The sequence below is a fragment of the Xiphophorus couchianus genome, chromosome 8, assembly GCF_001444195.1.
Source record: "Xiphophorus couchianus chromosome 8, X_couchianus-1.0, whole genome shotgun sequence".
In the NCBI taxonomy this organism is placed as follows: domain Eukaryota; kingdom Metazoa; phylum Chordata; class Actinopteri; order Cyprinodontiformes; family Poeciliidae; genus Xiphophorus; species Xiphophorus couchianus.
Window position 1 is genome coordinate 22,052,687 of NC_040235.1, and position 14,280 is coordinate 22,066,966.

The 14,280-nt window shown below is 39.7% G+C and overlaps 1 protein-coding gene across 30 annotated transcripts in view; it reads right to left on the reverse strand.

Moving 5' to 3' along the window:
- Positions 1-1,308: 1,308 nt before the first annotated feature.
- fnbp1b (formin binding protein 1b) overlaps positions 1,309-14,280 on the reverse strand; it is a 67,772-nt gene continuing 54,800 nt past the window's right edge. For 9 of the 30 annotated variants that reach the window (XM_028024740.1, XM_028024735.1, XM_028024741.1 and 6 more), the window contains 7 exons: positions 12,556-12,570; positions 12,229-12,264; positions 9,465-9,574; positions 9,235-9,367; positions 8,643-8,764; positions 8,339-8,526; positions 5,909-6,672 (listed from right to left, as the gene is read on the reverse strand). In XM_028024740.1, the coding sequence (XP_027880541.1) occupies positions 6,494-6,672; positions 8,339-8,526; positions 8,643-8,764; positions 9,235-9,367; positions 9,465-9,574; positions 12,229-12,264; positions 12,556-12,570 (783 nt within the window). In that variant the 3' untranslated portion in view covers positions 5,909-6,493. Of the gene's footprint in view, positions 4,693-5,655; positions 5,708-5,908; positions 6,673-8,338; positions 8,527-8,642; positions 8,765-9,234; positions 9,368-9,464; positions 9,575-12,228; positions 12,265-12,555; positions 12,571-14,280 lie in introns of those variants that run through there. The other 21 variants (XM_028024749.1, XM_028024755.1, XM_028024761.1 and 18 more) reach the window with 10 other exon arrangements.

The window sequence follows — 14,280 nt, forward strand, 5'->3', positions numbered from 1 at the left end:
ACTAAAGCGGCGCTCTAAAGGAAAATCGATCTCGCAAAGTTTTGTGCTGTTTCGATAAAGTTTAAACGGGGTCTTTTAATCAAGCTGGCCCGAGGAGCGTTGATGAAAAGCTATTCTAAGGCAACGCCTGCAAGTAATGTTAATTGATGAGCAGGGCTTTTCGCTGCCAAATAAACCAATTATGAGTGCAGAGTGGAAGTAGCTCTGAATCACGTTGGAGAGGGGAAGCTCTGTTTTGCTCCAGAGGATTTATTGGGACAATTTTATTATTTTATTTCAGCCATTTTGAGCCACTTTTCTCAGGTTTCAAAGGCCTTGATGAGCGTGGTGGGGGTTGTCGTATGTTGTGGAGAATATGTCAGAAAACACTACTTGTATGCAGTTTGGAGAAAATGAATCGCTCATGCCATGATATACCATTAAAATGCCTATTTTTTTTCTATAAAACGCAACCATATGAAGAAACCGACACATCTACGGGTCACATCGGATTCTTATTTTCTTTTATATCAGATTCATGTTTTACACTGACATTTCTAAACATACAACTTAATTTTTCTTTTTTCAAACTGTTTTGTGGAACAACGTGTACTTTTCCACAACTTGTTCTCAAGTTGTTCAAAGTTAAGAGGAGCTTCAGGTGGAACAAGCCTCCACCCTGCTGGTCGCTCCATGAACTGCAGCCGAGGTTTGCCATTACGTGCATTTTTTATTTTTTTTCACCAGCTGTAAAATAACAAAGCCTGCTTTGATACAATAAGACGCTTTTGTGCATTAAAGTGAAGCACACTACTGTCTGCAGTAAACCCAGTCAGTTTATATGGCTACTGTATTCTGTTACATATTATGGAGATCTATTCATTAAAATAAAAATTAAGAAAATGAACATTTTGTAAGCAACTAGCAAATCTGCAGGATCAACTCACTTCAAATATTTAAAATTGCCTGTAAATAAAGCCACCTCCTTGACTAATTTATTAATTAAATGACACTCATTCACATAAATTACCTTTATTTTCTCAGAGCAGCTTATCAATATATTATTTGCTGTTTCTCTGTTCTGTTTCACCTTAAACTCATTATTTCTGAGATATCATTCCATAAATTAAGTTTTAAAAGAATAAACAGGCTCCTTGGAATAATCCTAGTTTTTTGGGGTTTTGACATCATAAAGCCTAATAATCAGACTTTATCTGCGTATAAAAAATGTGACTTCTCAAACACACAGTTGTAGATGCACATTAGCGCAGTAATGACTGACGAACGTATTCGCATTGCCAAGAGAAAGGAAAAACACGCACATCGTTCTTTCTTTTCAGGCATATTTAATTGGCACATAAAATTAAACACAATACAAATTATTCAGTGCTCCAAAACAACAAGCATGGGGCCACCAAATGGAACACAAATGAAAAAGTGCAAAAAACACACCATTTGGTAGGTCTCATAAAGGAAAAAAAAAGAAGTCTTACTAGTCGAAGCAAATAAATCCGCGGTAAGACTCTCCATATAGTTAAAATAGATGTTTTCCTTTTAAAACTTTTTTTTTTTCCTTTTAATAAATTCATATATACTCTCTCTGATTCCATCATGTCACATCCTCTATACAGGCAGGTGATTCTGAGGGCTAAAAGATTTGTGGTGAGGCAGATCGCTGCCGTAAATCCGCCACTTCGCTCTTGACGTTTATCACAGACGCAAAATAAACTCGGAAAAAATCTTGACGTGATGAGATGGGGGAGGGTGGGAGCCTATTTATAGGTCTGCTTAATCACTCCTCCACATGGGAAGTGTTTATGAAAACCTGCGGTAGGTGGACGCTGAACAGAACGCAGAACAGTGGGACCGTTTGCTTTATCTTTGCTGTTGAGAGGAGTCTCATTTAGGTGGGATGAGAAACAGAATATTCTAACAAACAAAAAAAAAAGACACAAAGAGGCACAAATCTCAAAGAATATAAACAAATAATAATAATAATGAAAAAGTTTAAATCTTGTACACTATGTGCCGTTGAATGTGGGGAAAAAGTTGTAGTCTTCCAGTCTGAGAGTTAGGCATGGGTCGGTCTGAGTTTCTGATAGGATGTAACCAAAATGTATGGCATGATCTAATTGCTTTTATCCAAAACTCTTTTGTGCTCTTGTGTCTTCCTATTGAGCTTTTATTTCAGTGGAGTAAAATATACCTTACTGTGTATTTGACACTGAAAACACAACGTAGCTCTTGTGTGCTTTGCATATCCCACGAGTGACGCAGCTAAAGAATCACCTCGCCATGTCGAGTGCTTAAAAAAGTGAAATGAATTCAGAAAATACTTCTACGGCCACTTGGTTAGGCTCTCAGAAATTTTGGGGGTCAGCTAATCTGTAAATATGAATAAATGATCCTGATCTACCGGCAAAAGTAACGTACCCAGTCCTAAACCAGCAGAACACTGAGAATACCACATTCTTGACCCCAATGCACATGTACTAAAAACAACCAAAACAAATGCACAAGCCTAGCGATAGCGGGAGAAATGGCTTTTGGTCTTTTAGCAAAAACAGAAATGAACTTCAACCACTAAAATATGACGTCATTCCATTTTTATTTACATTTTGTGAAGGAGGTTTTGTTTTGTGACGCTCACGTCTTCAGAAGTTTTGGTGTAATTTCCTTCAGTGACTCGTGGTGCAGCACCACCAAAGGTGAGGAAGTAAACAGGTTTGCTTCTTTCGACAGTGCAGTGTGAAGGCGAACCGCACCAGCAGAAAATTTAACAAATGTTTCAATTTTTGTCCCCATTCGAACCGAATCTACTTGACAAGTATGAGAAAAACAGCAGTAAAATTCTCCCAGTCAGATGAGCGACAGCCTGGAGGATATGGTGAAGAAGAGATGCTCATCATATTTGGAGAAAACTTCAGCCACCTCAGTCTTTAAAAGGAGTTTAAACCGTTGAAATGTTGCTAAATGTTTGCAGATTTCAAAAACCACTGCATCCCTTGACACCAGTAATCCGGCCCATGCCTACAGACACTTTCATCTAATTAAACAAATCCAACTACATCTTTTTCGTCCCACCCGGTTAAGGCTCAATTCAGGTGATGATCTGTATGTTGTCACACTTCAGTCTCAAGAAAATGTTCATCACAGTACATCTTCGTATACAGTAGAAGCGGGGATTTATTTATTTTTTTTCTAAGTTGCCTAAACCAAGCAGAGACATTTCCCACAGGGTATTGGACTGTAAACTAGCCACAAGTCGCATTACGTTTTTACAAACAAATAGAAAAAGACAGAAACTCACAAGACGTAACCTATCTATGTGTAAGATCAGTCAGAAAACAACATTATGGCTCCCTAACGTCCTCATCTGTGATTACACTGTGGAGCACTGGGAGAAGGAGACGGGAAAGATCACATATTTGCGGTTAAAAACAAGGAAAACATGCTGTTTGAACAAACAAAAAGGAAATGTACATAAATATATATATAAAAAGAAACGTTTTAGAAAAACCACAGGCACTGAACCCAAACAGTAGCATTCAGGTTAATTTAAACAGTGTGACCAGGCAATGAGGGTTAAACTGAACAGAAAGGCTCGAGGCAGCGGCAGCAGGACGGAGTGGGTGGGTGGAGGGTGGCGTAAGCCGCCTCTCCGAGCCGCCAGCAGAGGGGGGCGAGGAGGAAGACAGGGCAAGCATGCACCGCCCCGAGCCTTGGCAAATTAAAAAATAACATTTAAAAAAAAAAGCAAGACGGGGGAGGCTCGAAGCAGCTGTGAGACAGGTAGCCTGAGCTGCCTGAGTGGGGGCAGTGGGGGGCAGGAAGGGGAGTGGGAACGAAAGGGTGTGGTCAGAGAGAGGAACAGACACAGAAGTGACGAGACATGAGTACTGTGGGTGAGAGTGACGGGCCTCCAGCCGATCCCAGGAACCTGAACGTGGTTTGACACAAAAACAAAGAAAGAAAGCAGAAATACAAAAAAAAAAAAAAAAAAAAAAAAAAAAAAAAAGGTGATCAGCACCTCCTGTTTCTGCTTGGATGAAACCTGCAAAATGAGTGGTTGAATTTTTTTTAAAAAAAGAAGACGTTTTTAAGGAGTGAAGGGTGAAGGCGATGAGACTGGGATGAGTTGTTTTAGGAACTTTACGGCTTCGTGCGGCTGTGTTTTAACGTTCCCCTTCGGGCTCCCGCTGCTCTTCCGTCCTGTTTCTGACCACACGCTTTCCCGTAATTGTGAGCGTCACAAGAAATTAGGCAGAAGAGAGAGAGAGAAAAAAAGAGCCAGGCAAGGGGCAGCGAGGGGCGTTAGGAGCGAGGATGCCAAAAAAAAAGCCTCTTCATGGCCGCAAGCAGAGTTAGTGACATTAAGAAGCAAAGCTCTGCTGTAAAACACCAAGGATCAAATTGTGTACTGTCGTCTGAGTCGTAGTAGGGGGGAGTTAAAATAGAAAATGTTATGAGAGCTAAAACCGATCTCTTTTGTTCAGCGGAGGAAGCTCGACGCTGCCGATAATAAAAAAAATACGTTTTTGTCAAAATGTTTGTGTTGTGAATTTCAGCGGCATTCTTATCATCCATCGCTCTCTCTTTCTCAGATATTTTTTTTCTTTAAGAATTGAGCCCATCTTTCACTTTTTCACACCGTGGTTTTCTCCGCGGCTGCTTGCCCTGCCATTCCTCTGCCAGCCTCTCACTTTTAGGAATCTGCAATTTGAAAGGAGAATACACACAAACGAACAAAGAAACAAACAAAAAAAAAAAGACAACAGAAAAAAAGAAGAAAGTTAGTCTTAAAGGAAAAACTCGAAGATCCCAAATATTTAAATATGGATAGGAGAGGCGTTGTGGTATATGTGAAACTGCTAAAAGTAATAATAGTGCGTTATAATGTATGGTGCTTTGCAAAATTATTCATACCCATTCAGCTTTTCCACATTTTACCATTTTACCACCACAAAGTGTAATATATTTTATAAATATGCAGATTTTGACAATCTAAAAATGGCAGTGACCCTTGATCTGCTTGAAACTGAGCTATTTGACAGAGGAGACTACCTAAAATCGTTACTAGACTAGTCCCCAAAATGATTCAAACTGACTGCAAAAGACGTGCCTCAAGTGTTGTCAAGGGAGGTTGGATATAAATGCAAAAGCAATTTTGTAAACCATAATTTTCCTTCCACTTTCCATTTTTTCACTACTTTGTGTTTAAGGTTTAAATTCCCTGGTGATAACGTGATAAAATGCGAAACAGGATGAAAAAGTATGACTTGATTTTGAACAAGGCACTGAATATCTGTAGATCGACCAAAGACATGTCCATAAAGCTACAATCATCACCTTATCTAGCTTTTGTCTGACGTGAGGTTACGCTAGTAAGCAGCCATCGCACTTTGTCACAACATGCCAACTCCAAGTCATGACAAAACACTCACAGATGCTGCAGCATGCAACACTCTTCAAAAACTCTCTGGTAAAAAAAAAAATGCTATAACAAACCCTGTGAAAGCCAAACTGAGGCCGTTGCATTAATCTGAGAAGGAGTCAGTCTGTTATGTTGCGCGAAATAGTATGTGGCAGTGAAGTGGAATGACAGAAGGTGTTGCTAGAAGACCCATGCAAGACACCACGGAGCTTTAAAAAGTCGCAACCTCAGCTCAGTCTCACCATAGAGCTGAGAGCGTCTGATCTCTTTTTCCTTTATTCCTTTACCACTGGCCTGGAGAGAAAGATCCAGAGCAGGCCAGCAATACGGTTATCAAAAAGGGAATCGAGAATGTGGAAAAAGAGCAATTTTAAAAAATGCAGGAAACTGGACTATTATTCTTATAAAATCATCCCTCATTGGGAACAATAATTGGTTTTACATTTCCTGATGTGCCAGCATCTATAATATTAAAGGCATGCAACATTTTTAGAGTTGAGGTCACGGATTTTATTGTGTTTCTATTACTTATCGGCCTACAAAAAGTAACTGAAGACATCAAATTAATACAGCAGAGCTCGACAGCGTTTTGTCTGATTGCACATTGAGCATGTTTGTCGTTTGGGTGCAACGAGTTACAAGAACACATGATTCAGACGGTCTTTCAGGTGGTGAATAATATTATGATAATTCAAGTCCACATTCTAACATTTAAGATTCTAGCTCAAGTGTAACCAAGAGGTTTGTGTTTGAAATGTATCAGTGATCATTGTCAGCAGCTGATTTTGTCCCACAACTTTGACTGGAGGTGTCATGACTCATGTTGTACGACCACTGGGTGGCACTGCAGTGAAAATGTGTGCCTTGTCCTCAGAGTCTTCACAGAATTAAAAGGCACGCTCCCTGCATAAACTGTCATGAGGCACAGCAGACAAATCTGATTGGTCCTTCCCTCTACGGAGACGGGAAGTGCATCTTTCCGAGCGGCTATTAACAATCTCTAATCTTTGACCCAGTCAATAGAAAGATATTAATTAAAGTAACAACAACAAAAATCTGTCACAGGGTGAGCTTGCCGAGTTAGATGTACGTCATAGCACCTTTGGCATTCGGTTCCAGATTGACCTCAATGTAGGACGTTGGGACGTATCCTTCTTCATCCTGGTTCCTCCGAACCCGCGTCCAGCCGTCTCCTTTGTCTTCTTCTATAACGTACAGAAGCTCGCCCTCGGCCACGGCGATGGTGCCTTCGTTATGACCTGCGCAAGGAGAGAAACAAAGTGGACGTCAGTTCCTTTAAGCCTGAGGAAAACGGCAAACTGTTTAGTTGAAAAGGCGTCCGAAAACATTAATAAACTAATCAACACAAAACGGCTCTCTGAGCATGAGATAGAGGAAAACAAAACTGGCAGCAGTTTGCAATGGAATGGCATAACATCCACCAGTTCAGTTATGCAAGAGCTTCTGATTTATCTAGCATTAAGATCGTGTATCTTAAGAGTGTTTAAATAAAACTTTTAGTGATGAGACGAAAATTGAACTTTTTGGTGTTAATTCTAAGCGGTACAGTATATCTGGAGAAAACGAGGCACTGCTCGTCACCTGCCCAATACAATCCCAACAGTGAAACATGGTGGTGGCAGCATCATGCTATGGGGGTGTTTTTCAGCTGCAGAGATAGGACGACTGGTTGCAATTGAAGGAAAGATGAATGCAGTCAAAAACAGAGATATCCTGGTAGAAAACCCCTCCAGAGTGCTGAGGACCTCAGATTGGGCAGAAGGTTCACTTCCCAATGACATTTCTCAATAATGAAAATATGAAAAGTGTGGGAATATACTGTTGGTCTGGACTTTGACTGGACCATTTTGCCATTTTAAATCTTCAACCCCACTTCAAGTTTTCTGCAGCCTTTAATAGGAAAAGCAATTCCCAAAACCTTCTTGGTCACCTCTCCAATTAATAATTAATTCATAGAATGCTCACATTTCAAACTTAATTTTCTAATCAGTTGAGTTATAAAGGAAATGTCGCACTTGATTTTATTTAGCGCTATCACAATCAAAGGAGGGTGAAAGCAAATGAAAGCCTCACTTTTAAAGATTTATTTATAATGCACTTTTATGCTTATGTCTGATTTTCCTCGTAATTTGTGGTGGTCTACCACATAAAAGTCCTATAAATACATGTGCATTGCGGAGAGGTTTGAAAGTTAGTAAGAACAGCTTAGCTAACAGCATTTCAGGCTTTTATGGAACTAAAACAGACAGAATTGTTCCAAATTGACTTCAATGTCTTTGAAAATAGATATTTATGGAGAAAGTTAAGCTTTGGTAGCTTTATGTTATACCCATAAAAACGCAAAAAAGGCAATTTACTGCTGACTTGAATAAGAGAACACAATGAGACTTTGCACCAAGGCATGAAGGGTTAGAGTTGGTTGCCACACACAAACGCAGGACATTTGAAACATAAAATAAAGGTAACCATTAATATGAACAGCAAAAAGTTTCTTTTTGATCTTATGTCAGCAGTCTATAATACAGACCAACTACAAGTAGATGCATCATTTTTTTCAGATGACTTAAGCTTCTTTTTCACTCTTAGGAAGAATTTAACATTTGTCGTGAAAGGAAGCCAATAAAATTTCACCTTTACCAAGTGGGATTTTTGTACCAAACAGCTCAGGATGGTTTGAAAAAGAGGAAGAGAAAAGTGTCTGTACTTTTTTTTCACATCCCTCCTCCACACATTTCCACAGAAACATCACACCCTCCGCCTCCTCGGTCGAAGGAATCGAGTTTGTCCACATCCTTCAAACTTAGATCATTTCCACAAATGGCAGGCCTTTCCCAGCATCTAGCCAATACCGGTCATGTGTGTGTATCCCCAAACTATATCTCATACTTCACGGCGGCGTGTTACCTTCGAAAGGGTACAACGCTTTGCAGGTGCCGATGGTGGCCAGCGGCTCGTCGTCGTCGTCGAATTCCTCGTCGTCCGGCATGGTGGTGGGGATGGGATTGGGATTGGGGTTGGGGTTGATGTTGGCTTTGACCTGAGTTTCTGTATTCTGCTCATCTGTGTAGCTGCCATCCGGGCTGCTCAGGGGCCAACACACACATTAAACATACAGTGAAAACATTTGCAGTTTCCTACCACACACAAAAAAGAGCTTCATCTGATTTTTGTTGGGCACAGAACTCATGTTTGTCTGAATATGCCATACCTCTCTCTGTCTTGTGCACAGTTGTTGCTCACTGCTACGCTGCTCTGAGTCTCGTAAAGTCCGCTTCTACGGTGTGAGTCGCTCTTCGAAGGCATCCTCTCCTCTACTTCCGCTAACCACCCCTGAAAAACAGATGTATTGACTCAAGGGCGCTATCCAGAAATTTTACACAAGTAAGAATAGCGATACTTCATAAAAATATTATGTAGGTAAAAGCAGCAAGTACAGCAGAGTAAAACTACTTCTAAAAGTACAAGTTATTCAAGCAAATGTAACTGAATAAACTAGTCACTACCCAACTCTGCTAAATGTATAAAAGTTTCTGTTGGTGCAATGACAAGAGGTTGAAACAGTTATGCATACTCCTGCAAGGCAGTATGGTGATTTAAAATAACCAGCTCCCTTTTTAAATAAAGCTGTTGCCGACCGCTCAGTCTGCATCCACATCTTGTCCTAATATGGACAGGTTAGCATTTGGACCAAAACCAGCTTTAGCGCCTCATTTTTTTACTGCTCTGAATGTACAAACATCCCCGCTCCACCAACATTAACACTGAAGAGAGCTGAGAGCTGCATCTGGCTCTGGACTAACCTCAAACTTCTGCACTTCAGCCTGGAGCTTCTCGATGTTCAGGCCTATTTCCGTCAGCCGGGGGTCGACGCTGGCCGGGTCGCCCATCTGGGGGTTCTTTATGTACACGTCTTTCATTTTGGTCAGTGCATCCCTGGGAAGGAGGAAGCAAATTTAAGTCATTGTCGCACGGGTAAAAGACTCAAAATTCAAATATGTTTTTCTTTTTTAAAAAAATTAAAAACAAAAACCTCTGGTCCATCTCTTTGTGAATATCTTTATTGAGGTCGTCAATCTTGCCCTGCAGCTTCTTCCTCCTTTGCTCTGGTGGCAGATGACTGAAATCCTCTGGTCCAGATCCCTAAAAGACAAGAAGAAGAAGGAAAAAAAGGGGGACAAAAAGATAAGGGGACATAAAATCTCGTAAGAAATTTTTTTGTAAGAAATACGACAAATTGACAGCCTGCTATTTGTGAGCTGCTGTTTCCAGAGTGACCTTGTCTAGACAGATGCAGTGTGTCCATTTACCAAACCCCAGAAAAGGCAACGCTTTTAAGTTCTGGTCCAGTTACACGTCTCGGTAAAAGGAGATACTGCAGCCGCTCTTTAACACATTGAGAACTAAAGATTAAATGTTTGCCTGTGAAAAGGCTTTTGAGGCCGTTCACCTGTTCAGTCGGCACTTCTAATCTAGCACTCTCTGAGAATGTTCCGGAAGTGTGAGTTGGCTATTGGGTTTCAAACTGTGTGATTGCTCTCTGAATGCTCCTGATGTGGAGGTTAAGGGAGTGTAGAAGGTTTTATGACGTTTTCCAGTCTGTATTATTATGTTTTATTGGGGGGGGGTTTGCTGCAGAATGAGTCACAGTGGAGAACATTCTGTCAAACTATCCTGGATAGATTCATTTTGATCCATATATGAAGCTAATAAAACATTTAAAAAAATAAAATGATATAAATGCTGGGAATTTTTTTTTATGATGGCATGTTCTCTGCTTTAGATCACTTAACTTTTCATAAATTAAAAGACCTCTTTTTTTTAAAGAACTTATATTTTTTGATAACTATTAATTTCAGAAAATTCGTCATAATTTTTTAAAGAACCAAATTTCTATCTGTTTTAAAAAAAATAAAAACAAACTTGCAGAAAATAGTACTTATGTCGAATGTTGAAATTTATGAAAAATGAAAGAAAGCACAGTTTCCAACTTGATGAAAAACTAGATTTAAAATAAATATCACCAGTATTTGTAGTGTCATTCTGTCATGGAAAATCAATTTATTACTTTAAAAACAAATAAAATCAGCATTTGTTATTAAATCTATATTTTGCAACATTAATTTCATGAATTGATTCTGTATAAATTCAAGCTAAAGTTAAGAGCCGTTGTGGAAGACCCAATGAGCCACTTGGGGCCCATGGAGCCACAGGTTGAAGACTAGTGGCTTAGACCAGGAAGACTAAGGGGAAGAGAAGATAAAGATGCAGGTGGATCAAACAATTTAACATCGTCTACAGAGGAATAGCTAAAGTTCTGTTTCTCTGTAAAATGTTATAAAACAAGACTCAGAAGTGTCCTATAAGCAAAGGTGGGTTGCACAAGTGCTAAATAGTTCTGTCACTGTTGATTCAGTGTGGACTGAAGAGGTGAAGGCTTGTGGTGGGTCTCTCTGAGGCAGCTGGAGCTACACACTGCAGCTAGATCAATACAGGGACCTTACCCTTCCTCCCCGTATCACCATGCAACACTTAACCCGGCATGCAACATAACAAACATCCGTCAGTCATCATGCAGGGACGCCATGCGTCTTCATGAATTAGAGCTCACAAATCTTAAATGCTAAGAAAATGCTAAGATGTGGTTTAACTCTATGTGCTAATTCTAAAGAGAGATATTTGGTGATTTTACATTTTCTTTGGACTGAATCTGTTGATTCGATCATTTTGCATGAAATCAAACAACCCAAAGCATTCACAGAAACTGGATTCCCTTTTGAAGTCAGCCTAAAGGAAGAGGTAACATTTTTTGGGAAATACATTTTCTTTTCAATAGTCTTGTTCAAAACACTCACAACTCCCCAGTGTCGTGTTTAGCATTCAGGTGTCCTGAATTTGAATGGACGCCTGTATGCCCATAATTGCTAATGGGACAATTATGGGACTTGTCCCATTAGCAAAATAGGGGAAGTCATTACATTAAAATGATAGTTGTGACATCGGGTGTAGTTCAAGTTTGCATAACCATTGATTGCTTCCACTTCTTGTCATGTTACAACTGCGTGAGAGACCCACACAAAGTATTTCATCACTGAGAAGCGATGCTCAAATATTTATACTAATAAAAATCTGAAAAGTGTGGTTTGTCTGTTACCCCTTAGTCAAAAGTTTGTGGAATCACTCTCAGGTTTGACCATTTTGTTAGTTTTTGTGGGCATAACTCGACCACTTTAGTCCATCTAGAAAATAGCAGCATTACTGTCTTGTGAAATATTCCGGAATATCGGATTTACGTCTGGCCTTCAACTAGGTCTATTTAATATAAAAATGCTATTGTAGCAACTAGGTAACCCTCCGCCTCAGTTTAAGGTCTTTTGCGGCCTTGAAACGGGTTTTTCTTTCGGGTTTGCAATGAATTTAGTTCCATAAATTCCGACTAGCTTCCCTGTATCTGTGCTTCTTGTCTGGAGCGACTTGTCAAATGGGAAGCATTGTCCCAAAGACGTTAAAAGTGAAATGAAAAAGTATTTCCCAAAACTGTTTTATTAAGCCAAGAAAGTAGCATCTCATTCACAGAAATATTATAATTAAGTTGATTTTCTTCATAAGCATGCCCACCATTCTTGTGTTAGAAACGAAATACTACAAAAGTACCGGCATGCAGTGTGAGAACATGAGACGACACCTTCTAATTTCAGTCGGATTAGTACTTGTTACGGAGATCTAGCAATTTGTTCCAGACAGTGAGGATTACAGGGGCAGACTATCGGGTAAAAACACAGAGTAAATGTGATCACCTCAATGAGACTCCGGACGTGGGAATTGAGTGTGATCTGCACCACAGACACACGTTTCGGGAGAGACAGGACGAGAACACAACCACAACGTAAACAAAACAAAAAAAGCACAAAAACGACAAAAAAATATATATATAGCACACAGATGACATCAATTTCAGGTTCACTGTTATGTGCAAATTAATTTCACAATTTACTCGTATTCAAAGCAAAAACAAAAGGAGCACAACAAAACGTAAATTATTAAATTGTTACAGAGCCGGGGAGGTGACATGCGTGCTTCGGTCATGCCTCTAACGGGACGTGCAGTTATACGGTCATGCTTACCAGCTTGAGAGAAAGCTTCATGGGAAGGGACAGGAGAGAGAAAAAAAATGGCGAGAGCAGGAAGGGAGAAAGAGACAACAGATAAACGTCAGCACCAAGTGAAACATCACAGCCATTTGTTCTCCCAAAACAAACAAGCAAAAAAAACCATTTACCTTCATGTCATAATAATGCTGTATTGTGCCAGACTGCACCACACGAGGGAAAGAGAGCACTGAACGATTTGACTTTACTAAAAACACACTTGTGACATAAATAAGCCCTTTCAGAAATGATTCCACTTATAAAGCCTGTCCTCTCTTTTCCAAAGTGATGAAGTTTAACATTGATGTATTAATGGAACATGAGAGGTACAACAGCAGGGGGGGGAACCTCACCTACAGCATGAAGCATGCACAGTGAGATCAATTTAAAGTGATGACAGATGAATGCAAACGCAGAGACAAGAAGTAAACAGAGGTGAATGGATTCCGGTTTTTTTTTTTTTTACTTGTCTGTCGCGACAGACTGTTGATGTGGTGACACAGAGGGGACGGCAGAGGGCGCCAAAAAGCCAGTGTTCACATTAGCAGGTCTGCGTGTTGACATGGAGGCAGAAAATGAACACAGACAGGCTGGAGAGACTTGGTCAAATTCACAGTTGTTGGGAAGAAAAATTAAATTACACATGAGAATAATTATGAACTGAAAGTAACAGAAAAAAAGAGAAAGGGTTTGACTCAAAGTTGTTTTGCTTTAATATGTATATATGATTGGCTGAGTGATCTTTGGAGCAGGTACTGTTGGGGTTTTGCGGGGTAACATTGGCTGGTAGAGCTGGAGCACATGACTTGTAATCCTGTTACAGGTTCGTGTACTGACGAGGTCCACTCTCATTAGTCCTCTAATCAAGTCATCCAGCTGGAATGGCTTGTTATGATCCTCACTGCAAAGCCCTGGAAGACTCGCCTTTACCTTCACACGCATCAACTGCTCTCACATAGTCCCAAGAGATTTCTGGATGTCGTTAAATCTACGTTTAGATTATTTACAGTTTTAAAACACCTGCGGTTCTGGTGAAATGTTTCAATGTCGTCACCATTGGCATGAATATATTATTTTAAGGCCTTTAAAGGCGCATTTGAATTGCAAATGAAAAGATTCAGACACAGACTACATTTAAAACATTTGCATGCTCAGATTCAAATTTGTTAAGTCAAAATTGTACATGACAGGGTTTACTTTAGGGTTTATTTTCAATCATAGTGGTGGGCTGATTGGGGGAATAGGTGATTAATATTATAATCAGGGAGCCTTCACAGTACATCAGAAACATTACGCATGATGGCCAAACTTTATTAATTAACTATGTTACTGTCGTTGAAATGTAACACACATTACATTTAAATTCCTGATTTAAGCTGCAATTTATGCCCATGATGCAAATGAAACTTGTCAACGTCAATTGCTGCAACAGTATGAGCAACCAGATAAATTATGACCTCATTGGAAATGCAAAAGGCAAGTTGTTGACAGGCATTTTAAAATTTGGATGGATTACATGGATAAAAAGTTGTGAAATTTAGCTTTCAGAGTGCATCTGTCTTGATTCCCGTGTTCAGTGACAACCTATTACATCATGAAGCTTTACCGTAACTGATTATATAATAAGTGCTGCTAATATTAGCAATCAATGTGCAACCTAGCATAAATTTAAATTTGTATGTTAAACTCCAGACAGACACA